Source organism: Canis aureus, chromosome 14 (assembly GCF_053574225.1).
Source record: "Canis aureus isolate CA01 chromosome 14, VMU_Caureus_v.1.0, whole genome shotgun sequence".
In the NCBI taxonomy this organism is placed as follows: Eukaryota; Metazoa; Chordata; class Mammalia; order Carnivora; family Canidae; genus Canis; species Canis aureus.
Window position 1 is genome coordinate 39991043 of NC_135624.1, and position 24168 is coordinate 40015210.

The following is a 24168-nucleotide window of genomic DNA, read 5'->3' on the forward strand; positions in this document are numbered from 1 at the left end:
GGCATCACCTTAGGGCCTCGGGCAACCTTAATTCCTTAATCCAGTCACACTTGACATTAGGATGTCAACGAAGGAATTTCCAGGCACCATAGCTCAGCCCATACACACCACATATTAACATCACTCTTCGTGATTCTGTCCCTCTGGGATTATTGTCACTCCCCTTAAAGAATGTTTATTTGGTGTTTCTTTAGTAAGGATCAATGGTGAACCATTTGAGGTTTGTTGGTTTATTTTTTTTTTAATCGGAAAATACTTTTTAAGTATTCAATTCCAGGCTAATTTTTGGTTATTTTCCCTCAGCACTTTGGAGGGAAGAATGCCTCATATTCCGACTTCCATACTGAAGCTGGGAGCTACGCAAAGTGTAACTGCTCATCTGTCCTAGATCTTTTCTCCCAGGCAGCCTCTACTACTTCCCCTGGGCTTTGAAATCCTGAAGCTCTACCCTGAATGTGTCTCAGCGCAGATCAGTTGTGATTGCTCGTTCTGAGCATTTCTGTCTTACATCAATTTGGAAAACTCACCCATTGCTCTTTTAATATGGCCTGGGTTCCATTCTCTCCGATCCTTTCTGGGGTCCCGCCTCCTGCCTCAGACTATCTCCTCTTCCGGCTCTTCTAGGCTGTTCTGCATATCTTTGATCTCTCTTTTATTTCTAGGCTGCATTGTAATAATCTGTTAATGTCAAATTCCACTGTTTTACTCTCCATGGATGTGTAACCTGTTGTTATCCCTCGTGTTTTTATATTCTCTGGTTATAGTTCTCATTTCTAGAAATTTCTCTTTAGGTTTCCTCCCCCTCTCCCTCCTTCCCTTCCATCCTTCCTTCCTTATTTCTTTCTTGTGTGTGTGAGGCCCACCTAATATTTTTTCATTTAAGGCTCTTTTAGATCTTTTTATTTTTTTTTTTATTTTTTATTTATGATAGTCACAGAGAGAGAGAGAGAGGCAGAGACACAGGCAGAGGGAGAAGCAGGCTCCATGCACCGGGAGCCTGACGTGGGATTCGATCCCGGGTCTCCAGGATCGCGCCCTGGGCCAAAGGCAGGCGCCAAACCGCTGCGCCACCCAGGGATCCCTAGATCTTTTTAAAATGCTCTTAAATACCTTTAAGGAAATCTGTTTTATATTCTGTATTATTTCCAATGTTGGGTGCCCTACTTATATTGTTTCTAGTTTTCACATTATGTACACATTTCTTTTGTAAATTTTGTTATTTTAGCAGGTATTAATGATGTGATACCGGAGAGATTCTATGACTTCTGAGGTGAGGGCTGTTGACCTTCAAAATAAAAGTGATGTTGCTGGCAAAATGGGTGTATTCGGAGAACTGCAGCCACGACAAGCATGTACCTCAGGCTGGTCCCCCAACCTCAGAGGAGGAACTTTCCGGGTGAAGGAGGAGGAAGCTGGGAGGGTGGTTTTGAAGGACAGTCCACTGGAGAAAAGCCGGGCTTTGGGCTGACGCTGGGATCTGGCGCAGAGCTGCAGGGGTGCGGTTGATCTCTTGGGGAGCCCCATCATTCCCTCCGGGGCTGCAACTCAGGACTATCTCCGCCTGAGGATGCCTCTCGAATCTGTAATAATTTTAATTCCTCTGGACTAGTCAGGTGTGAGAGTGCCTCCTGCTGGCCTCCCTGACACGATTTTAGTGAGGTGTCCTTCATTTACTTTCACCGAGTATACTCTCTCAGAGAGGATTTTCCTGTTTTTACACAGTAGAGACCTAGAACAACGGTGGCTTACCACTTCATACTTATTTCTTGTATTGGACTTCACGGAATAAACCAGAACTGGAAACACAAACCCCAAAGTTACATGAGGGCTTTCGATTTTCAGAGGAAAGTCTCTGTATATGTTTCTCTCAATGCAGACTTAGTACTGACATGTTTCCGTGTGCAGCTAGGTTTTTCTAGTTTCTAATTCTAGTTGAATTTGAGGTCTCTCTCTCTCCTCTGAAGCTCCTCACTTGTGGTTCTCACTTTCATGTCCTATCTAATGCTGACCCAGTACATTAGTCACTCCCTCACAACTGACTCTAGGTGACCAGAGAAAAGCAAGTATCCTGCGGGCAGATGCCAGCTCCAGGACTTGCTAATTATGTATTGTCATGATCCAGTTTCTTTTTTCTCTTCCTTTTTTCTTAATTTTGTCTCTGATATGTTCAAATTGACATCACATAGAGTTGAAACGTACTTAAAATATATTTTATTCAACATTTTAAAGTGTATTATAATAGCAGGAATTTAGGCTATCTACTGAGGCATATGGCCAGGTAAAACCTTTCGATACTGCTTATTCTTCGTGTTTTATTATATGGCTTAGCCCTCCATGCTAATAATGTCTGATTGTACTCAAAATAGTGTAGACTATATACTAACCAAGTTTTCCAGTTTTTTTTTTTTTTAAGATTTTATTCATCCATCCATGAGAGACAGAGAGAGGCAGAGACACAGGCAGAGGGAGAAGCAGGCTCCATGCAGGAAACCCGATGTGGGACTCGACCCCAGCACTCCAAGATCATGCCCCGGGCCGAAGGCAGAGGCTAAACCGCTGAGCCACCCAGGGATCCCCGTTTTCCAGTTTAAATGGACATTCAATGTGTCACCATTAAGAATGTTTGTTTTAGGTTTCAGGTAGGTAACTTCTACTAAATTATTGGTATTTCCTTCCCTTCCACAATTTTTACAAAAGCACATTAGATGAATGTTGAAGATCATACATCCCTACCCTGAATCCTCTGATGAGAGTGAGCGACGTCTTTGTGTAAGATTGAAGCATTCTCACCTTTCCGAAGTAAGCTGCGCTCAGTCACAACCTATCCACAACTTTGATTTGCCCTGGGCTCAGTTAGCTAATATTTATCTTTTGTTCGCAATTATGCTCATCCCAGCATTCGTGGGCCATTATGTCTTGTGGCTGTATCCAAACTCTAACAGGAGGAGTTAGTAGGGGGCTGCTGAGTATTGGGGACAGGATGACGTTTCAGACAGCAGACATGCTTGTTCCAATCTGCAGAGGCTGCTGCTAACCTGTGTGTTCAGGAACGTGACAGCAGCTCCCTGTGCGTCAGTCAGGACTGGGGAGTGCCGGGCAGCTCACCACAAGCAAGGTCTGCAGCCTCTCTCCTCCCTAGCACCTCCCATGGGACCTGTGGTGACCCATCCAGTTCAAACATCAGAGGAGAGGGCCTGGCAACCAGCTCATGGTGCCTCAAGAAACTAGTTCCACCTAAAAGATGGCTTCCTACACTCCAAGGGGACCCGCAACTTCTCTTTCCCTCCGTGGTTGAAGGCTCCACACAAGGACACCTGGGTGGCTCAGCCACTGGGAGTCTGCCTTCGGCCCAGGGCATGATCCTGGAGACCCGGGATCGAGTCCCACGTCCGGCTCACTGCATGGAGCCTGCATCCCCCTCTGCATGTGTCTCTGCCTCTCTCTCTCTCTCTCTCTCTGTCGCTCATGAATAAATAAAATCTTTTTTAAAAATAAATAAAATTAAAAAAAAAGACACACTCACAGTGGGATCATGTCAGAGGCTTTGGACTCACCCCAAGGCAGGCTGTGGGCCCCGCCCCCGGTCCTAAGGCCCCTCAGAGGCAGACGGTGAGTCAGTGGGCGGAAAACAAGTTTAATGCCACAGGTTCCAAGCATGAGCAGCGAGTCCACGTCATCTGTGCCACCTGCAGAAGGTGGGCCCGAGCCATGCTCTGTGGGTCACGGCAACCTGAGGCCCGCGAGCCCCGGGGACAGCATGAGGAGGGGCACCAGCCAGGCACTGCTGCTCCTCACGTTGCTTGCGCTCCTGCTTTCTCTGTAATAATTTGCTTCGGTCTCATTGAGCTCTGGAGAGTCAGTATTACACAAGGCCCTCACGCAGCATCTCACGTAGAGGAACGGTGTGGGCTTCAGAAGAACGAATGACCTTTCTTTGGCAGGATTCGATGAACTCATTGGGCAATAACGAACACACTGCTTCGACACATAGTAGTATCGGGCAAACATTCCTAACAACAATAAAGAGAGAAATGAATGCCGTGAATCGAAAGCAGGTCCCCCAGAGCACCTCCTGCCTGTACCCACCCAGCCCTGACCCACTTGGGGTGCCCCCGCTCAGAGGCTCTGGTTAAAGAGGCCCCTCCATCCAGGGGGGAGTCTGGAGCCACCGTCCAGGCGGATCGGCTCAGGCCTCTGTGATCAGAGTGCTTCCGGGGGGCGGGGGAGGCTTGGCTGCAGAGTGGCCTCGAGAGGTGCCCCCACCCCCGGCCTGTCCACGCCCACCGGGAGCCTGGGCCTGGGCTCTCCTTTTGGGACCTTACCGGCTCCTGGGCCTCAGCTTCTCACTACCAGGTGCACGGGCCTCTGAAACCCCGGGCGCACGTGCGAGCTCGGACTCTTGCCCGTCCTCGCCACTGCCCGGGGCTCAGCGCTGGCCTCTGGACGAGCCGCCACCCAGGGCCCGGGAGCCAGCGCTGTCGCCGTGCACCTGCACGGGCAGCAGGGTCGGCACTGTCCGCGGGGCCCTCTTCTGGCTTCACCTCATCGGCAGTTCCTCGTGCTCATCGCGTCCCCCCAGGAGCCTGTGAGGTCTGCGCGGGGCATGTGCGCGGGCCCTCCCGAAGCGGCTGCCAGACTGCCTCTGATCTGGGGAGCCCTGACCTGGCCACGCCCTGGGGTGCCGGCCTCCAGACTCCTCTTTGGGGGGAAGGGCTTCGTGTGGCCAGAGGCTCTTGGGGATTCACACGCGACTGAGTGATGGTCTCCACACATCTTCCAGCACACGCATTCCTTCCAGAACATACGGCAGCCCACGGCCCTACTCGGTGGCTCTCACATAAAAGCTACTCTCCGAGGCACAGGGGACATCGTTAACACATCGTTCATTCAAAAATGAGTACAGGTCAGGCCGCCTGGCGGCTCAGACTGTTGAGCGTCTGACTCTGTTTCGACTCAGCTCCTGATCTCGGCGTCGAGAGGTCGGGCCCCGTGTTGGGCTCCAGGCTCAGCAGAGTCGGCTTGGGACTCTCTCTCCCTGCGCCCCTGCCCAGGTGCATGCACCACCTGAGCTTCCTCTCCCTCTCCTTCTCCCTCTCCCTCTCTCGGGTACTTAAGTAAATGCTTAGCAAAATAAAAATGGACACAAATACACCTCTGCTGCTTTCTTCCTCCACCCACTATTTCCTCTTTCCCACTCTTGGGGGTCGACCCCGGGGTGGCACTGGTCCTCCGCAAGCTGGTCTCCTCGGCCACCTGCTTCCTTCCAGTCCTGGTCACAGGATCTTGTTCTCCAATTGTTTTTTTTTTACTCCAATTTTTTTTAAACGTGACTTTTGATTAGTTATTCCTTGAGAAGAAAAACATGACATACCCTAGTTCCTGCAGGTTATTACTGATCTGCCAGCAAACTCCAAAATGAACTGAGATACTCACTCAGGGCAATAGAGGCACACAAGTGTATTCCCTCCGGACATTCTGTTGGATTCTGGCATTTGAAACTATGCTCCTTCTCACAAACATGACACCTCAGCAGGCCTGAAAGGGGAAATGAACACGAAGTGGAACGTTCCAGTCTCCAATCCTATGAGGTGAACGCCCACCATCCCCTCCCTCCTCCACGTGACCACAACCAGTGGGTCCGAGTCCTCGGTCTTCTCTCCTGGGGTTCCCTCCGCCTCCCCCAGGCTGACCCACACCCAAACACCATGCACGGCCACACACACACGCACACACACACAGCACTGCACCCGCACAGCCTCACCGCAGCCTGCGCACGCACGCCTTCCCGCACAAGCATGCTCCCCACACTCACAGGCCTGGCGTCTCATGCTCAGCGGCTCGCGAGACTGGCCGTCTGCTCTCGCGGGCCCTCCCCACTGGCCTCCCGGCCCAGCTAACCGCCTCCAGCACCCGCTGCACCCTCCTCGACCCCCGGGGCCTGCACCCTGGCCCCCATGCCGTTGCCCACTGTTGGGTCACTATGAGGACAGTTACCCACTCCCAGGAGAGAGCCGGTCAACCTCTCGCGGCGGTGCCAGTCCTCCGAGACAACGCTGGAGGGTCCCAGAAGGACCAGGTGGGCTTGGCTCCCCCGATGGCTCCCAGGAAGACAGTGTGAGGGGACACCGCGGGGACCACGGGGTGCTGGGGAGGACACCGGGATTCCGGCCATGACTACGCCTGCCCCCCCTTGGCGGGGGGCCCAACACTAAGAGGCTGCCCCATCAGGCGTCCCTATCTGTTGGCCACTCCCTGACGCTGTCCTGCTCCCAGCTGCCTGTGCTCTTCCCGTCCAGAACCAGCTGGGGCTGTGGGGGCAACTGGCTGGGTGGCCACTCTGTGTCCCAGACTCATCATGGCCTGCCTCCTCACAGCAGGAGGCCGAGGGACCCAGCCTTACCCTGTGTTCCTGACACGGTGACATTTGTCTCCACCCTCAGCAGGTCCACGAGCAGGAGCAAAGCAAGGAGGATCATCATTTCCCGCGGTGCCTGGGCCTGGACGCAAGGAGCGGGCACACGTGGTCAGCTCTGGGGTCCCAGGGTTACTACGCTTGGCTGCCTCTGTGTCCACCCCAGGACCACGGGTGGCCGGGTGGTCTTCCTGGGACGGCGGGCACCTCCTGGCGCATCCCCTGGGCTGGCAAGCTGGTATATGCCCGACCGTCCATGCCAACCAGATCCCGGATCCGGCCCCAACCCGACCACTCCCAGCCCTGCCCCCTGACACCACCCCCGCCCCCAGCACAGCAGCCACCCAGGCCCGGCCCCACGTGCCCAACCGCGGCACCAGAAAGTGAAGCCACTGACTTTCCTCAAAGGATGGGTCCTTTGTTTTCGACTCCCTCAGGGACACTCTCCACGTTGGGGTTCTCACCCTACTGATCCTAATACAAGCAGTGGCTGGGTATGTGAGTGACGTGCTGCCCCTGCTCTTTTATTTTATTTTTTTTAAGATTTTATTTATCTATTCGTGAGAGACACAGAGAAGCAGAAACACAGGCAGGGGGAGAAGCAGGTCCTGCAGGGAGCCCGACGCGGGCCTCGATCCCCAGACCTGGGATCACGACCTGAGCCTAAGGCAAGATGTCCAACCGAAGAGCCACCCAGGCGTCCCTGTCCCTGTTCTTTTGAACGTTTCTTTTGATAGCTCAATTCTGTACTTTTGGTGCGGTTTTACCTTCACACGTAGATCTTTTGAAGCAACTTTCCTTCTCCCTGTTGCCCGACTGACTCTACTCCCCGTTTGTCACTTCCCCATGGGGCCGTGTCCTTCCTGGTCACCCGATGAATCATGGCCGTTTGCAGGCAGTGAGCCTGTCCCCCTCTCCTGTCTCCGGGTCCCTTCCTTACTTCCATGATCTCCCCCCCCTTGCCCCCCAGGAGGCGGCAGCCGGAAGCATGGAGCCCTACCCGTTGGGAGCTGGGCACCATCGTTCCCAGAAGAAAACACTGGCCGAACCGAAAACCAACCACAGCTTAGGCCCCTCGGAGAACTGGGGTCACAGAACTGACAGCGCCCAATCCCGTGAGCGAGGTGCAGCCCGCGACGAGCCCCGAAAGCCCCTTACCTGCAGCAGAAGCTGCCGGAGCCTGAGGCCGGGAGCAGCGCTCACATGCAATTGTGCCCAAGTGCTGGAGGCGGGCTGTGAACAGCAGTGCCCGGGAGTCCCCCGCGCCCAAGAGCCCACGACCAGCCTCGGGCACTTGGCCACCAAGCCCTTTCTTCTTCTTTTGAAAGGACAGCAGCTGCGAGTGCCACAGAACACACCCTCCGTCCTGGGAGCGAGGCCCCGGACGCACAAACTGGCTCGCTCGGGGACGTGACACCTAAAGGCACTAGAGCTACAGCTGACATCCCACAGAGTCCCGGTCCCAGGGCCCGGCACGCGAAGCCTCACGCTCAGGGCCCGTCTCCCCCACGGCCTATTAACGCCCACCGCGGGCCCGCTGTCAGCCGGAAGACCAGGCGAGCCCGGAGCCAAGGAAACAGCTTCCAGAGCCCAAAGCAGCGGGAGAACAAGACCTCTACAATAGAGACGTCCCCGTCACGGGACAAGCGACGGGAAGGGACCAGGATCGGGACCCGCAGAGCGCCAAAGAAAAGAAAGCAGACGATGCGTGAGAACCCGTGTACCGTGGGTGTGCAGACGGAAGGTCTGCGAGTCACAGCGAGGTCTGGAGCCCACAACCACCGTGGCGGACACGAGCAACGCTGCCCACGGCGCCTCAGTGGACTCACAGCCACGGGGACCCGGGGAGCCTGAAGCCACGTCACAGCCATCTCCCCAGAGCGACCCCAAGACGGAAATTGAGAACACAGATCACCCACGCGTGCGGGCCCGTGCTCCTGAGCAACACAGGGCCGTTGCAAGGCCCGGGGAGGGGCAGAGAAGGGCCCAGAAGAACCCCCTGTAGTCCTAGCGGCACGTCAACCGCCAAGGGCTTTCCAGCGCTCCTCCTGAGCGACACGACCCTGACGACGGTGGAAGCCGAGCCACCACGCCGGGTGCCGCGGCCGAAACCGAAACCGAGAGGCCCGCACACGCGCCGGCACCCAGCCCGGCACGTGCACACGGCAGCGAGTCGAGGTGCAAACGTGAAGGAACGCGGCGCCCAGACCCAGGCAGAGGACGGCGAGGACCCGGGAAGGGGAGCCGCGCTGCCCCTCGCGTCAGGCAGCCCGCAAGCCCCGGCGCGGTGACCCGCGGCGAGGCTCGCAGCCAAGGCGTGCGCCCCTGGAACCTGCACCTGCAGGAACGGACCCTCCACGCGCCGCACGACGGGGTCTGGGCAGCGCCGCCCGGGCGGGACGGCGGCCCCGCGGTCGTGCGTGTCCCCAGCCCGGGCGGGACGGCGGCCCCGCCTTCCTAGCACAGCCCGGCGGAGGCGGCGCAGGGGCGGCCCCGGGAGCGGGCGCACAGCACGGCCCGGAGCGCGAGCGCCACGGCCCAGAGCACCACACGCGGAAGCAGGCCAGGGCCGGGGGCGGGTGCACGCCGCCGCGGAGCCCCGCCCACGCCAGAACCTTCTGGAACCCGCGGCCGCGCCGCCCGCACCGCACCTGCTGTCAGGGACGTCGCGCTGCCAGCCCCGGGGGCTCAGCCCAGAACCTCCGGGAACCTTCTGGAACGGAACCTGCCGGGGGCGGGGGCGGGGGCGGGGGCGGGGGCGGGGGCGGGGGCGGGGCGTCCTGCCCGCGGACCCTTCTAGAAGGCCTCGGCCCAGGGCGCGTGCGCAGCGGCGCAGGGCCTGGCGGGACTCGAGCGGCCGGAGACCCCGTGGGGACGCGCCGCCGGGGGAGCGCAGTGTGGGCCTGAGCGTCGTCGCGCTCGCGGGTGGCGGCCGAGCCTCCGAAGGTTCTGGAAGGTCGCCTTGGGGCCGCGTGTGCGCGGGAGGAGCAGGGGCTGCGGGGGGCGGGGGGGACGGCGGGACGGTCTTGAGGGTCCACGGAGCGCGCCAACCTCCCGGGCGCCCTCCCCCGACGGCCCCACCCCCGGGTCCCCTCCCCCGACGGCCCCACCCCCGGGTCCCCTCCCCACTCCCCAGTCCCCTCCTCCGAGGGCCCCACTCCCGGTCCCAGAGCCCGACGGCCCAACCCCCGGGTCCCCTCCCCCGACGGCCCCACCCCCGGGTCCCCTCCCCACCCCCCGGTCCCCTCCTCCGACGGCCCCACTCCCGGTCCCCGAGCCCGACGGCCCAACCCCCGGGTCCCCTCCCCCGACGGCCCCACCCCTCGGGTCGCCTCCCCCGACGGCCCCACCCCCGGGTCCCCTCCCCACTCCCCAGTCCCCTCCTCCGAGGGCCCCACTCCCGGTCCCCGAGCCCGACGGCCCAACCCCCGGGTCCCCTCCCCCGACGGCCCCACCCCCGGGTCCCCTCCCCACCCCCCGGTCCCCTCCTCCGAGGGCCCCACTCCCGGTCCCCGAGCCCGACGGCCCAACCCCCGGGTCCCCTCCCCCGACGGCCCCACCCCCGGGTCCCCTCCCCACCCCCCGGTCCCCTCCTCCGAGGGCCCCACTCCCGGTCCCCGAGCCCGACGGCCCAACCCCCGGGTCCCCTCCCCACCCCCCGGTCCCCTCCTCCGACGGCCCCACTCCCGGTCCCCGAGCCCGACGGCCCAACCCCCGGGTCCCCTCCCCCGACGGCCCCACCCCCGGGTCCCCTCCCCACCCCCCGGTCCCCTCCTCCAAGGGCCCCACTCCCGGTCCCCGAGCCCGACGGCCCAACCCCCGGAGCGCCTCCCCCGATGGCCCCACCCCCGGGTCCCCTCCCCACTCCCCGGTCCCCTCCTCCGACGGCCCCACCCCCGGGTCCCCTCCCCACTCCCCGGTCCCCTCCTCCGACGGCCCCACCCCCGGGTCCCCTCCCCACCCCCCGGTCCCCTCCTCCAAGGGCCCCACTCCGGGTCCCTGAGCTTGACAGCCCAACCCCCGGGTCGCCTCCCCCCACAGCCCCACCCCCCGGGACCCTCCCCCGACGGCCCCACCCCCCGGGTCCTCTCCCCCGATGGGCCCCATCCCCCGGGTGGACTCCCCCGACGGGCCCCACCCCCGGGTCCCCTCCCCACTCTCCGGTCCCCTCCTCCGACGGCCCCACTCCCGGGCCCTGAGCCCGACGGCCCAACCCCCCGGGTCCCCTCCACCGACTGGCCCCACCCCGAGGGTCGCCTCCCCCGACTGGCCCCACCCCCCGGGTCGCCTCCCCCGACGGCCCCACCCCCCCAGTACCCTCCCCCGACGGGCCCGACCCCCGTACCCTCCCCCGATGGCCCCATCCCCCGGTCCCCTCCCCCTGACGGGCCCCACCCCCTGGGGTCCCTCCCCCGACGGGCTCCACCTCCCGGAGCCCCTCCCCCGACGGCCCCACCCCCGGGTCGCCTCCCCCCACCGCCCCACCCCCCGGTACCCTCCCCCGACGGGCCCCACACCCCGGGTCCTCTCCCCTGATGGGCCCCATCCCCCGGGTGGACTCCTCCGGCGGGCCCCAACCCACGGGTCCCCTCCCCCGATGCTCCCCATCCCCCGGGTGGACTCCCACGACGGGCCCCAACCCACGGGTCGCCTCCCACGACCGGACCCCACCCCCCGTGTCCCTCCCCCGACGGGCCCCACCTCCCAGTTCTGGCTCCCATACCCCGACGGGCCCCACCCCCCTGTGCCCTCCCCTGATGGGCCCCAGCTGCCGGGCGCCCTCCTCCGATGGGCAGGTCCTAACCAGGTCACGTGCCCCCACATGACTCAGGGTCACTCTCACAGACTTAGCCCCCCCCCCGCTGGAGGTCTGTGATTCCCGACCAGCACCCTTGCCCCTGAGGCTCTGCTGTGGGGGCTCAGCCATCCCCAATGTGCACCTCGGGGTCCGCTGATCGTGTGCAGGCACTGGAGTGGCAGGAGGTTCCCGGGGCGCACTGCTGATCCTATGCAAGTGAGGCCTGCGCTGTCCACGCTGCACTCACCTCCCGTCCCTTGGGTGTGCGCATGCTGGCAGAACAGGAAATAGCTGGGTGCACGGCGCCCCGCCGGTGCCCATGGTGCTCCCGAGGGTGACGGGACAGAAGGGGAATCATCGGGGGCCTCAGGGAGCCCGGGGCAGGGGCAGCACCAGAAGCGGGCTGCGTGGGCTCAGCTCTGCGGGTGGAGGGGAGGGGGCGTCCCCTGGAGGGCCCGGCAGTGGGGAGAGGCAGTGCTGTGGGTCTGCAGGGAGGCAGGTGCAGGTGGGGAGGCGGCGGAGAGCTGCGCGCAGGTGGCTGGTGCTGCTGCCGGCTGCTGACCCTCCCGGGAGCCCTGCACCCTGCACCCTGCACACACGCACCCCGGGAGGTGCTCTCGGCCCCCGCGGAGCTGCCCACACGTGCACTGTCTCCTCGTCGTAGGTTCCAGTCCCTGCAGGAAACGATGCTCTTCTGGACCTTGCTCCTCGCCGTCGGGTTGCCCTTGGTCAGCAATCAAAACGAATCCGTGTCCACTTGTGAGTGTCAGAGCCTCTTGCGGGGTTGGAGGCGACAAGAATTTAGTGTCCTCCAGAGTCAGGGAAAGGATTCGAGAGGACCTTGTCACCTTAGCCAGCAGGGAGGTCCTTCGTCATGCCCTCGGTGGCACGGGGTGGACTGAGTGCCCCTGAGCTCCAGAGGGTCAGGGGGGCGATTCTAGCCAGAGCCGGCGGAGGTGGCTGAGTCCAGGCACATGGGGGGCTGGGGGCACACGGCCTCTTGTGACTGTCAGGCCTCCTGGGACAGACGAAGCCTGTGTGCAGAGCACAGGGTTGCGTGTCCCGGCCTCTGGGGACAGGAACACCGCCTGGCCCCTGCTGGAAGCTAATCCCTGCCAGAGCAGACGTCCTCTCAGGCAGGGGGTAGGGGTCCGGGGTCCGGGGTCCGGGGCCCGGGGTTGGGGTCGGGGGAAGTTGTACGTGGAGCCTGAGCCTGATGCTGCTGAGTCTCTTCCAGGGACCTATAGTTTGAAATGCCACGATTGCTGGGATATCAACAATTTCAACTGTCCTCAAATTAGGACGTGTCCCTATCACATCCGGCGCTGTTTGACCATCTCTATCCGTAAGTACTGCTTTCTCACACCTTCTGATTTTGTCAGTTGAAGCCCCGGGAACCAATCGGTTCTGTCTCTGCACCGGGCCTAGAGGCCTAGTGTGTGGCCCTGCTCAGGGCGTGTCCCCAGGCCCTGTGCCCCCCAGCGTCCCTCCACATCATCCCCTGCCCTTCTGTGTCCCGAGCCTCCTGCAGAACAGTCCTCTTGCTGCTCCCTCAGGGTTGTGCCAACTGCCGTACCTCACGGGCATCTGCCCACTGGGGACTCAGGTAGGAGATCGAATCCGGCCTCTGTCCCTGCACCGGGCACCTGTCCTGTGCGGGTCTCGGCCTGTGAATGGGTGGTGATGTGGCCAGAACGGCCCCACGGTTCTTAACGGGATTGCAAGGCGCCCTCAGCAGGGGCCATCGGGAAACCTCGGAACGCTAGGGCCCGGCGCTTACAAGTCCTAGAGCTGGCAGGGCGGCCTGGAGGCGCACGTCCAAGTCCTGGGGAGCAGAGGGACCGCACGGGCTTGGGGTTCTGCTTTTCTTGGGGTCGAGGCGGGGGACCTAGGGATTCTCGGGCACATCATTCACCGGCGCAGCTAAACCAGAAGGAGAGGAGTTGAGAACGCGGGAGAGGAAAACCAGGAGACCCGAGTGATCACCTCCGGACCCAACCAAGATCTCGAAAGCAGAGGAGCCTCGGGTGGCGTGGGTGTGTGGGTGCTGGCTCTTCACCTGGTCAGCGCCTGGGGGTTGGTTTACTCCGGGTAAAAGTAAACTGGCTTTGCAGCAGGGGGCTTGGCACCCACGGCTTGTCGGGCCCTTGCATCACAGAAGGAGAAGGACCACCACCAGGGCCGCGCTACGGCGGCCTGTCTGGGAGACCCGGGGAGTCGTGCGTGGCCGAGGTGGGATGACTGCTCCCGGGGGCTGGGGACTCTCTTTCCCCGCACCTCACCCTCTATGGCTCTGGGGTATGCTTGGCCCAGAGAGAGCTCGCCTGAGGCCGGCAGGGCTCAGGGAAGAGAGGCCGATGCTCTGGGAGCTCGTTGTGGTCTCACGCAGTGGTGGACGCCAGGGGACTCCAGCCTTCCTCGCTTCGTCCTGCTCCGTATCCAGCCCACCATCCCCGTTGCTGGGCCTCTAGACCAGGAGCGGTTCCTAAGAGCGCGGTAGTTGCTTGGCTGCTGGCCTGCATAGGCGACAGGTGTGTGGACGAGCACTTCAGAGAGTCTCCAGAGGAGTTCCTCTGGGTGGGCCGGAACGGGAGGGCAGAGAAGCCTGGCGTCCGTATTTTCCTGCCCCGTGGGCTCTTTCCCTCGCCCCCCAGCCTGAGCTTCGGGTAGACCTGGTTCCGGACTGGCCTTCTGATCACCAGCCTGCCGTTGAGACTCGTCCGTCTCTCAGCTCCTCCCGCACTCATGGAAGCTAAAACACCTGCGTTTAATAACTCATCCCCGAGGGCTTCGGGGGCTCGCTCGTCCTACGTGACCCTGGTGGACGCCAACGCAGAGAATTTACGAGAGCCTTCAGAGGGCTGCAACGCTCGGATATTTTCTCCTTCATGTGACTTTCTGACTTCGGGGTTGTGCAAGTAAACCAAAGACCTCTACAGAACACTTCCGAACCTCAGACACTGAGATGGCCCCACACTCAGACTCATCGGTGTATCCGTGGCTGGAATGACCAGTCTACAGAACCCAACGGAGAGACCCCAGAACGAGTTCCACACAGATTTACCCATGTGATATCGCACAACGACGCAGACACGGATGCTGGGGAAATAGAGCCTTTCAGCTCGATCTGGCAAAAGTGAACCTTGCCCTAAATCTCAAATCATACAACAAATACCTCAAAGGGCTGCATGAGCTAAATATAAAATGCAGATATCTAAAACCACAAGAAAAAGCGCATAGGAGAGAACCTTTGGCCTCTCCGGCTACTCAAAGCGTGGGTAACCTTGATGCAAAGGATGACCTACAAACAGGGACCTGGGGACGTGAGATGTCACCAACTGTAGATACTTCTGTGTGGAAGGAGGTCCTGTTCAGAGGAGGGAAAGGCAAAGCTACGGACCGGGAGGGAAAGTATGCAAACCACGTACCTGACGAAACACAGGTCTTGGGTGTATACAGAAGTCTCACAACTCAACAGCAGAAATGCAGACAGCCTCCCGAGAGCAAGGGCAAAGAGATGAAGAGACGTTTCACTGACGTGGGTTCGCGCGTCGCAGATGAACCCACGAGCAGGGTTTCAACATCTTTGGCCGGTAGGGAAATGACCATTGAAAACCACAATTCGAGGTTGGGCATCAGAGTGGCCAAAGTGAAAAATAGTGACCACAGCAAATGCTGGCCAGGGTGGTAAAGAAACGTGGTTTTCATACATTGCCAGTGGCAGTGAAAAATGGGGCAGCCAAGGTGGGGAGCGCAGTCTTGTTTCTTAAAAACTAAATCTGCAGCTCCCATACATTCTCCCAGGTTGCACTTCTGAGTATTTTCCCCGGAGTAATTAAATAAAACAACACGTGGTTTCTCGCAACTGCTGTATCGGTAACATGTCACCCCTGGAAACATCCTGGCTGCTCTTCAGTGCCTAAAGGGTAAAGAAACCATGGTACATCCACCCCGAGGGTGTTCCTCGGCAGTAAAAAGCGGGTATCGATCCATCAACCTGAATGCGTGTCTGGAGGATGACACTGAAGGAGAAGCAGCCACCTACAGAGGTGACAATCCATGTTCCCTGTTAGAGACCATTCTAGAAATGACCAACTGAGACCAGCGTCTTGTGCACGTGGGTAGGGGAGTCCCTGGCGGGGCATCTTGCTGGGAAAGACGTCAGTGCGTTCATATGAGGGACGAGTGTGGTGATAAAACGGTCTTTTTTCTTTACTATTTTGGAAGCCAGTGTCCTGCTTGGGATACTGCACTGTGGTCTTGCAAGATGTTACCATGGAAGTGACTGAGTAAAGCTACACGGGATCTTTAGGTATTTCCTGCAAGTGCTAGGAATCTACATTATCAAAAGTAAAATGTTGAATGGAAAAGCAATTTAGAATCTAACCTAATATTATTTATGTTAATAATAAAATAGATATAATTAAAAACCCAAGAGTTTCAGAATCAGCAAAAGATATTCTGCTTCATACAGATGTGCTTTTAGAAAAATATTTTATTTATTTTTTCATGACAGAGAGAGAGAGGAGGAGACACAGGCAGAGGGAAAAAGCAGGCTCCATGCAGGGAGCCCGACGTGGGACTCGATCCCGGGTCTCCAGGATCACGCCCTGGGCTGAAGGCAGCGCCAAACCGCTGAGCCACCCGGGCTGCCCCTAGAGATGTACTTTAAAATGAGAATGTAAAAAAGTTTGCAAAACATATATAAACACAGTGTACAACTTAAATATTGGCAGGGGAAAGCTCTTAAGCCCACACAGAAGCAAGGCGAACATTAATACGAGAGCGTTACTGGTGTGATGGGCAACACTGCACAGAGAGGAAGGGGTAAGAAAACCTGGATAAAACCTCTGTGTAGATGCACACGTGCCCCGTAACAGGATGAAGTAACAGAAAATCCTCCATAGGATTTGGGAACTGTAAGTAGATCTGTAAGTAGATCCACAGTCACAGTGTGATTGTCCTTAACACATCTCTCGCCATAGAGTCTAGGTGCTGCAGCAAAGTGACAAAGCTTGCTACAGCTCTACACCCGAGCTGGACGAAGTCTCTGTAAAGGATCAGAGAGCAAACGTGTCAGCTTGGAAAGCCACCTGGTCTTCGTTGCAAGTACCCAGCACTGCCTCTGAGGCCATGGAAGCAGCCAGAGAGGACGAGTAAACATACCCATGGTTCCTCTGTTCCAACAAATCTTTACTGATAGATACAGCTGGTGGACTGGGTTGTCCTGCGGGCTCTTGTTTGTGAACTCCGCTACAGAAGATATGCATAAAGCCGTTCACAAACGAGGAATGGGGGCCCCCTGGGTGGCTCAGCAGTTTGGCGTGTGCCAGGATCGAGTCCCACGTCAGGCTCTCTGCATGGAGCCTCCTTCTCCCTCTGCCTGTCTCTCTCTCTCTCTCTCTCTCTCTCTGTGCCTCTCATGAATAACTAAATAAAATCTTAAAAAAAAAAAAAAAAAAAGGGATTCCCTGGGTGGCGCAGCGGTTTAGCGCATGCCTTTGGCCCAGGGCGCGATCCTGGAGACCCGGGATCGAATCCCACGTCGGGCTCCCGGTGCATGGAGCCTGCTTCTCCCTCTGCCTGGGTCTCTGCCTCTCGCTCTCTCTGTGTGTGTCTCATGAGTAAATAAAATCTTTTAAAAATAATAATACAATAAATATGTAAATAACAGAAGAGACGGGTTTTTTTTATTCTTTTCAAAGGGAAAGGTAGAATATCTTTGTATCCGTGGGTAATGACAAATTTAAGAAAACTGAACAATTTAGTGGCCGTCACATGTGGGAAGACTTGTAAATGGGATTCCTTAGAAATTCACAACCTCTGCCCCGAGACGATACCGATACGACTGTGAAACTGGAAACGGCAGGTGAAGACCAACCACTTCCCACACTGTGTGCCCAGGGGCTTGTGTTTACTTTATAGAGTGAACTTCATCCTACAAATCAGTAACTGAACTAGCAGATCATTGGGTGGAAATGTGAGCAAAACACTTGAAGGCTGTTTACCAGAAAACGATATCCCAGTGGCTAATAAATATTTGGAAAGATGCCCAACATCGTTGTATCGGTGGAAATGCAACACGAAACCACGACGCAGTAACACCAAAAGGCACCACTGAACATTCACAGGTGACCACTCATGTGGTGGCAAAGGTTTTGAAGTGTACACACTCCTTTGGAGGATAAACAGGTACTAGTGGCCTGGAAAATTCTTCAGCAACATCTGTGAAAGCCAAACATCTGCATCGTAGGACGCCGCGTTACCACCTAGAACTGACGCACTCTCACCTCAAGAGGACAGACTCTTCCCCGCAGTGCTCTCCGGGGGTAGACAACCGCCAGAAAGAGCCCTGATGTCCATCAAGCGTCAAGTGTGTGGACTATTCGTCAGTAGGCAAGTCTACGACTATGAGAGCGAAGCACGCACGACAGTGGGCCACAGCAGGGGGCGATCTCCCAAGCACAGAGTAGAGACAAGAAGCCAGACGCCAAAGCAGACATGCAGGATTTCATATTCACCAAGTTCCAAAGCAGGTAAAACTAACACGGAGGCTTACAAACCCGGACACCACTTCTCTTTGGCCTTGGCTCCTTATGGTGCCTGATGGAGGGACAGAGGCAGGAAACGAGGGTTTTCATCCAGTTCTGTTTCTGGAACTCGATGCTGGTTATACGGTCACGGGCACTTCATGAAAATGCATCCAGCAGTCGCCCTGTGATCACGCGCTCTTCTGTAGAGCGTTGGCCTCTCTAAAGCCTTTGCGTGGCACATAAAGCAAAGCAAGTGCCTGGAGCCACATGTTGGTTCCTCCTCTTTAACCCCAGAGCCGTGAACGGATACGTCAACTGTGGCAAGTTTCAGGGAGAAAGAATCGAGTCAACACTGGGGTCACCGGGGGAGCAGGACTCGTGAATGAGGGCGGAGGAATTTCAACTCCAGGCCTCTCAAAGAGGCCTCACGTGGATTCTCACTCAGGTGGCCTTCGTTGGCCGGGGCTGTTGGGTGTGCCCACCAGTGAAGGCGGTCACAGTGGCTGTGCGATCCTGCTTGCGACAGGGCGTCCCGCCTGCGCTGGGGAGCAGGATGGCATTAAGGGTGCATCCACACGTATATTGTGCCAGGAGCCGGGAACACCTGGCTGAGGGGCCCAGGCAGGAGCTCGTCCTCGAGGGGCCGCTGCACATGCAGAAAATCAGGTGAGGGCCACACTTACGGGGCCACTCCACTTCAGGGACTGCGTGATCCCGTGGGTCATAAGCAATTCTATTTCTAGAGCCCTGGAATTCTTAGGCCAGATAACGAATGGGGAATTCCTGTGTACAGCATGCGCCAAGGTGCCGTCACACTACGTAGGCAGCGCCGGGGCCAGCGATGAGGTGGCGATGTAGACAGAAAAACACCTCCAGGAGAAGTTGTTCACGGACGAACTCGGGTGTTACCAGCGAGGAGTCCCAGGCAACGTAGAAGCGTTTGCAGACGTAGACGGTGGGCAGGGAGGTGGTACTGGGTGGAGGGTGCTTGAATGTTTGCAAGCAGAAACCCTGAAATCAGTGGTTTTCATCTCTACTTTTGTAGGTTTGAATGTTCGGGAACTCTTCGTTTACAAGAACTGTACATACAACTGCACGTTTGTATACCGATCTGAAGAACCTCCTGAAGCCATTAGAATTATGAAAACTAATAGTTTCTATTTTGTTCGTTGTTGTAATGCTATGACTTGCAATGAGGGGGGACCTACCAATTTGGAGAGGGATATCATCCCGGATTACCCAATTGAGGAAGAGTTAGAAGGAGCCGTGCGCTTGGGGGAGTCCACATTTTTCCTGAGCGTTGCTTCCATCCTCGTCAGCAACACACTGACATGAGAGGCCCTCTTGGGGGGGGGGGTCTGGTCTCTCCCCCATTCCTCAGAGCAAGTTCACTCCTCTTCCTCCCTGTGAGCCAGGGACACTGACCCACCGGGCTCCCCGTTGGTGGCTAACCCCTTTCCAGCTTATTTCAAGAAAAGAATAAAGAACATTATTGTTGGGTGTTGGGTACCGCTCACTGGGAGATTGGGAGATTTCTTGGCGGTTTTAGTATTTGAACAGTTCCTCTATAGACATCGTCTCACAAGTAGACCAAAGCATCCTGTCACTGTAGCAGACAGACACGCAGTCTCCTAATGAACAGCGCGAGAGTGACAGGACAGTGTGCGTGTCAGCTGAAAGAGCAGTCCCAGCTGCGCTCAGGCCCCCTGCACCTGGGCCACCCGGACTCCACGCTTCCCGGCTCAGGTCGGGACGATGGACGCAGGAGAGTGAATTGGCAATAAAGTGGCACCTGGACCAGCAGCGCCTGACGTTAGGGACTGTGCCCAGTGCCTTTGCGTGGGTCAGCCGGACAAGTCCCGTATGAATCGGAATCCTCCCTCAAAGTGGCAACTTCTTCACACCCGTGTGAGAAGGACTCCCCGATGCTGACCTCTGAGGAGGGTAAGGAGCTCAGGGCCGCTGCCGAGCACCTTGACGTGACGGAGACTTCTGGGCTGCTGTCACTAAAGAGATGTGAAGGGAACAAAACATTCTCCTTCTTTTGCCCTCATCTCTCCTACATTTTTATACCTGATTCTCACTTACAGAGAATTGACATAACCTAAGATTGAGCATTTGCAAGGCTGAAATTCAGTGTTGGCGAGTATATTCACAATGCTGTGCAGTCATCCCCACCATCGAATTCCAGGATATTTTGCAGCCCAAAGGGTACGCTACACGAGTAAAGAGCCACTGTGGGACCTCTCGTACTAGTAGGCGGGCAAATATTTCTGCAAGAAAGTGAAGAAACATCGACACACAGAGCGTGACGACACAATGCAGGCGAGAGGCTGTGGCACATGCCGTGTGCCCGTTGCTCCCCCAGGGCACCAGGATGGCGTGTGACACGGATCCTTCACCCCCCAGCCCCGCCTCCAGCCCGGGTATTCAGGTTTTGGCCATGTCATGAGGCCGATGAGTCTGTTTCAGTCCTTCCCCTCCTAGAAAGTACAAATCAGCACAAACATGTAGAAAAGAATTGCCTGGCGTGGCTGGCACAAAGGGCAGGACATCTTCAACCTGGAAAACGGGTAGAATGACGGGCAAGGGTGCAGCGGGCACAGCAGCCCCTAGGGGTCGGGAGGGTGGGTCCCCATATCTGGGGAGAGGACGCGAGGTGTAGGACCCGACGGAACGGGGACTTTGGGAGGCCATGGCCGAGGTGAAGGTGGAGCAACATGTCCTGTGCAGCAGGAGCGGGAGAAGCCGAGGAAGCCGAGCCCGGTGAGGCCGGGCCTGAGGAGGACGCCGCTCCCACCCGACGCCGGGACAGACGCCCTAGGTCAGCTGCGGATTCCCGTCCCGGGCGTCTTCGGGGGACCCCCAGGCCGGGCAGTGAACACCGGACACGGCCCTGGGCGTGGAGGGGGACCGTGCGCGGGTAAGCGGAAGAAGCCACAGAAGGGTAGGACCCTCGTAGGACGGTCCTACTTGGTGTCCGTCCCCGGAATGGCAGGAATGCTGGAAATAGGCGCGGCTCGGGGCCAAGACCCCCTTTAATGGCAGGGCGATTCCACGCTGCGCAGGTCTCCCTCACCCCAAGGTCCTACGGTGGGGGTGGGGGTCGGGGAGGGCACGGGAGGCGGGGCGGGCCCACCCGATCGGGCGGCTCCTCTGCCCTGGATGGGCCGCGAGGCCGGGCCGAGCTCAGTGCTCCCTGCCAGGGCCGCTGGAAGAGGGGCAGAGCCGTGCACCCCGCTGCACAGAGCGACACACGCACACTCCCTGAGGGGGAGCGGCCATCCCAGGCCTGCCGGCCACCGCGTGCCACCACGGAGCAGGGCCTCTGATAAAGCAGCGACTGTCGGGCAGCGGGAGAAGCCATCCCCGTCCAGCCAGTGCCCACGCAGCCCGTGCCACCTTGCCGGGTCCTCCCCGGGGCCCGTGAGCTGGGTGTCCTCGTGCGGTGAGGGGGATGAAGGGCCGGGCGCCAGTGGGGTCGGGGAGCCCCGCTCATCTCCGTGGCTCCCCGTCCCCCTCGCCCGGGGGAAGGCCACGCCGCGTGCAGCAGTTCTCCTCCAGGGCGACGGCGTGCCGAGGGCACCAGGTCTCTTCCTCCTCCGGGGCCTCCGCGCGGGGACAGATGCCGCCGAGGGGCCCCTGGGCATGGGCAGGGCTGGCGCAGCCTGGGGGCGCCCCTCCTCCCGCTGCCCGGCTGGGTACCGAGTGCCGGCTCTCCCGGGGCCAGAGACGCCAAGCGGAGCGGCCCCCGCCCGGCCTTGCCTCGGCCCCTTCCAGCCGGGGGTGTCCGCTGTGCCAGGCCGCCTGGGACAGGCTGCTCGCTGCTGCCAGCTAGGAGACCCCAGCCGGCTCTCCGCCGTTCAAAGCCCCTTCCTGCCACGGGGTCAGGCCCGAGGGGCCGCTGTGACAGGGCGGGCGGCCACGGCACACAGAGGCCCTCTCTCAAGGGAGCGTGTGGCCGTGCCTGGCTGAGAGCGCCCCAAGCCTGCTTCTAGAGGTTTCTCCGAGGTCACCCCGCGGCCAGCCAGAGACTTCACCATCCTCCCTGCTTGGCGAGTCGTCTCCACGGCCCATCGTCCCCGTGAGCACCTGGGTCGCTGTTGTTCTAGTCAACGCGAACCTGACCTGCTTGTGCAGGCCCTCGGCGGGGGCTTCCACCATGAACCCAGAGCCCCGCAGGGCTAGGAGGAGCCCAAGTGGACTGAGCACAACGGGTGGGGGTGGGGGTGGGAGTGGGGCTGGGGTGGGGCGACTCCCTGCCTCGCTTGTAGCTCTAGGCTGGGCGAGAGCACTGCAGGCACAGAGTATGGCCCTTGAGATGGCACCGAGCACGACGGGGATCCGAGGTTGGCAGCTCCTCAGGGGGCAGAGGACACAGGGGCTAACAGATTGGACAGCGAGGCGAGGCGGGGGGTGGGGGTGTGCGCATCCGAAGCCCCAGGGGCTAGTATCGGGCTGAGGGCTCTCCCCTCGCTGCAGCATCTCCATGCCCTCGGGCAGCATCATATGCACCATGTGTGTCCCTCCCACATCATACCTGAGGAACAGAGACCTCAGAGCCCTGCTGGGGGGCCGGGGCCTCCCTGGGGCTCCCCGTGCAGAGCCACCGGCCTGGCTCCCGTTGGCCTCTCCGTCCTCCTGGGCCGTGGACGGGGCTCGAGCTCGGGCTCCTACGCCGTCTAACCGGGGAAGCCTCTCCCTCTCGGCCGTCCGCCCTCGGCCGTCTGCCCTCTGCCTCTCGGGTCACCGTCCGGGGAGCCCTGCAGCCTCACAAGAGCCCTGGCGGGTGTCCGGGGTCAAGGGCACGGAGCAGCCACTGCTCAGCCCCCAGGCGGCCGCTGGGGACGCTCAGCGTCCTGCACCCGCAGGGACTCGGAGCCGGGAGGGACAGCCGGGCAGGGTGCTCCCAGCGAGGCGGGCAGGAAGGCTTTACCTGAAAATGGGCCCCAGCTCCTGGAAGGTGCGGTGCATCTCCAGGTGGAGGCTCTCAGAGCCCTGCTGCCTCCAGATCTGCAGCACCCGCATCCACTTGTTGCCGGGACAGCGGGGCACGGCTTCGAAGGGCAGCACCGCCCTGGGGGCTGGAGCGGCTCGGGTGCCCAGTGCGCGTGCCCTGCTCAAGGCCAGCCAGGGCCCGGCCCGCCACCCTCGCGCCTGTGCCCTGAAGGCCATTCCGATGCTCCCTCCGTCCCCGGTCAGCACAGTCCTTTTATCTCGCCCTGAGGCCTGGAGCGGCGACTCGATCGCGTCATGGGAGAAGCTGTCCCTGGACGAGGCCAGGAAACCCGGCTCAGGGGTCAGGGCCGGCGGAGGAGGAGGAGGAGGAGGAGGAGGAGGAGGAGGAGGAGGCCGAAAGAGATGGATGGGCGCCTCACTCCCACTTGCGCAAGGCCTGCTGGTGGCCGGGCGTCGAGAGCAGGTGCGGGTTGTGGCCCGGGGGCCCAGGTGGCTTGGCCAGGGTAGGGCCCATCCTCCGGCCGCCCGAATACCCTGGTATTGGGGGCGCAGCAGTTTCCTCTTGGTCACAGCTGCCTGCGCTGCCCCAGGAGCAGTGGCCCTGGGCGAGGGGACCTGCCGGCACAGGGGCCCCCAGAGAGCTCACTTCCCCGTTTTGACACTAGGCTGTGGGCTGCTTGCCAGCAGGGGAAGGGGGGAGGGCGAGGTGTGTGGGGGGAGAGGGGGCAGGGGGCAGGAGGGGGGAGGAGGGGGGAGGGTGAGGAGAGGGTGAGGGGGAGGGTGAGGAGAGGGTGAGGGTGAGGAGAGGGTGAGGGGGAGGAGAGGAGAGGGGGAGGGGCAGGAGAGGGGGAGGGGGGCAGGAGAGGGGGGGGGAGGGGGGCAGGAGAGGGGGAGGGGTCGGGGGAGCGGGGGAGGGAGGAGGGGGAAGAGGGGGGAGGGGGGAGGGGAGGGGGAGGAGAGGGAGGGGAGGGGTAGGAGGGGGAAGGGAAAGGGAGGAGGCGGAGTGGAGGGGGAGGAGGGGGAGGAGGGGGAGGAGGGGGAGGAGCGGGGAGGAGCGGGGGAGGGGGGAGGGGGACGGGGTGGGTGAGGGGGACGAGGAGGGCGAGGAGGAGGGGCAGGCGGAAAGAGATGGATGGGTGCTTCACTCCCACTTGCCCAAGGCCTTTTGGCGGCACGGCATTGAGAGCAGGTGCATGTGGCCCGGGGGCCCAGGTGGCTTGGCCGGAGTAAGGCCCTTGCCCCCTCCCGGGTGTGGGAAGGAACAAGATTGATGGGTCCTTATCTTTTCAAGAGATGACAGGGGCCTGGGCTACTTTCCTCTCCCTCTACGAGGACCAGGGCAGGAAGGACGGAGCGCGTCATCCCATCGACCCACAGGGTTACAGCACTGGGGCATTTCCAGCCTCTGTACCTTTGTGTTTCCCGCTTCCTCCCCGGGACTGTCTCCTACCCCTGTGACTTGTGTT

At 59.8% G+C, this 24168-nt stretch overlaps 3 protein-coding genes and 1 long non-coding RNA gene across 4 annotated transcripts; 2 read left to right on the forward strand and 2 right to left on the reverse strand.

Annotated features, from left to right (window-relative positions):
• Positions 1–3614: 3614 nt before the first annotated feature.
• LOC144283418 (lymphocyte antigen 6K-like) lies at positions 3615–8852 on the reverse strand. The gene is made up of 5 exons (XM_077847502.1): positions 8751–8852; positions 6401–6497; positions 5995–6144; positions 5434–5535; positions 3615–4010 (listed from the first exon to the last, which is right to left on the reverse strand). Exons 2-5 carry the CDS (start codon positions 6477–6479, stop codon positions 3721–3723), a joined length of 621 nt encoding a protein of 206 aa, XP_077703628.1. The 5' UTR covers positions 6480–6497; positions 8751–8852; the 3' UTR covers positions 3615–3720.
• Positions 6590–8058, forward strand: LOC144283419 (uncharacterized). The gene is made up of 2 exons (XR_013351983.1): positions 6590–6906; positions 7383–8058. It is a non-coding gene; the product is annotated as an uncharacterized LOC144283419 (long non-coding RNA).
• On the forward strand, positions 8117–19243 carry GML (glycosylphosphatidylinositol anchored molecule like). Its single transcript, XM_077846647.1, has 6 exons — positions 8117–8156; positions 8453–8672; positions 8757–9368; positions 11875–11969; positions 12448–12555; positions 18789–19243. The coding sequence occupies exons 1-6, from the start codon at positions 8117–8119 to the stop codon at positions 19076–19078; spliced, it is 1365 nt and encodes a 454-aa protein (XP_077702773.1). The 3' UTR covers positions 19079–19243.
• On the reverse strand, positions 16875–24064 carry LOC144283004 (uncharacterized). Its single transcript, XM_077846649.1, has 4 exons — positions 24032–24064; positions 22680–23317; positions 22284–22506; positions 16875–20016 (listed from the first exon to the last, which is right to left on the reverse strand). The coding sequence occupies exons 1-4, from the start codon at positions 24062–24064 to the stop codon at positions 19996–19998; spliced, it is 915 nt and encodes a 304-aa protein (XP_077702775.1). The 3' UTR covers positions 16875–19995.
• Positions 24065–24168: the final 104 nt, after the last annotated feature.

Excerpts from the sequence above, each read along its gene's own strand:
- GML (XM_077846647.1), top strand. The coding sequence starts at position 8,117 with ATGCGTGAGAACCCGTGTACCGTGGGTGTGCAGACGGAAG. Across the intron at positions 8,157-8,452 it reads CGTGGGTGTGCAGACGGAAG|CGCTCCTCCTGAGCGACACG; the intron begins GTCTGCGAGTCA and ends AGGGCTTTCCAG. Across the intron at positions 9,369-11,874 it reads GCCTCCGAAGGTTCTGGAAG|GTTCCAGTCCCTGCAGGAAA; the intron begins GTCGCCTTGGGG and ends TCCTCGTCGTAG.
- LOC144283004 (XM_077846649.1), bottom strand. The coding sequence starts at position 24,064 with ATGACGCGCTCCGTCCTTCCTGCCCTGGTCCTC. Across the intron at positions 22,507-22,679 it reads GAGCTGGGGCCCATTTTCAG|GGCTCCCCGGACGGTGACCC; the intron begins GTAAAGCCTTCC and ends GTGAGGCTGCAG. Across the intron at positions 20,017-22,283 it reads CTGAGGTCTCTGTTCCTCAG|AAATATTTGCCCGCCTACTA; the intron begins GTATGATGTGGG and ends ACTTTCTTGCAG.
- LOC144283418 (XM_077847502.1), bottom strand. The coding sequence starts at position 6,479 with ATGATGATCCTCCTTGCTTTGCTCCTGCTCGTGGACCTGCTGAGGGTG. Across the intron at positions 6,145-6,400 it reads CACCGTGTCAGGAACACAGG|CACCCCGTGGTCCCCGCGGT; the intron begins GTAAGGCTGGGT and ends TGTCCTCCCCAG. Across the intron at positions 5,536-5,994 it reads CGGCTCTCTCCTGGGAGTGG|GCCTGCTGAGGTGTCATGTT; the intron begins GTAACTGTCCTC and ends TTCCCCTTTCAG.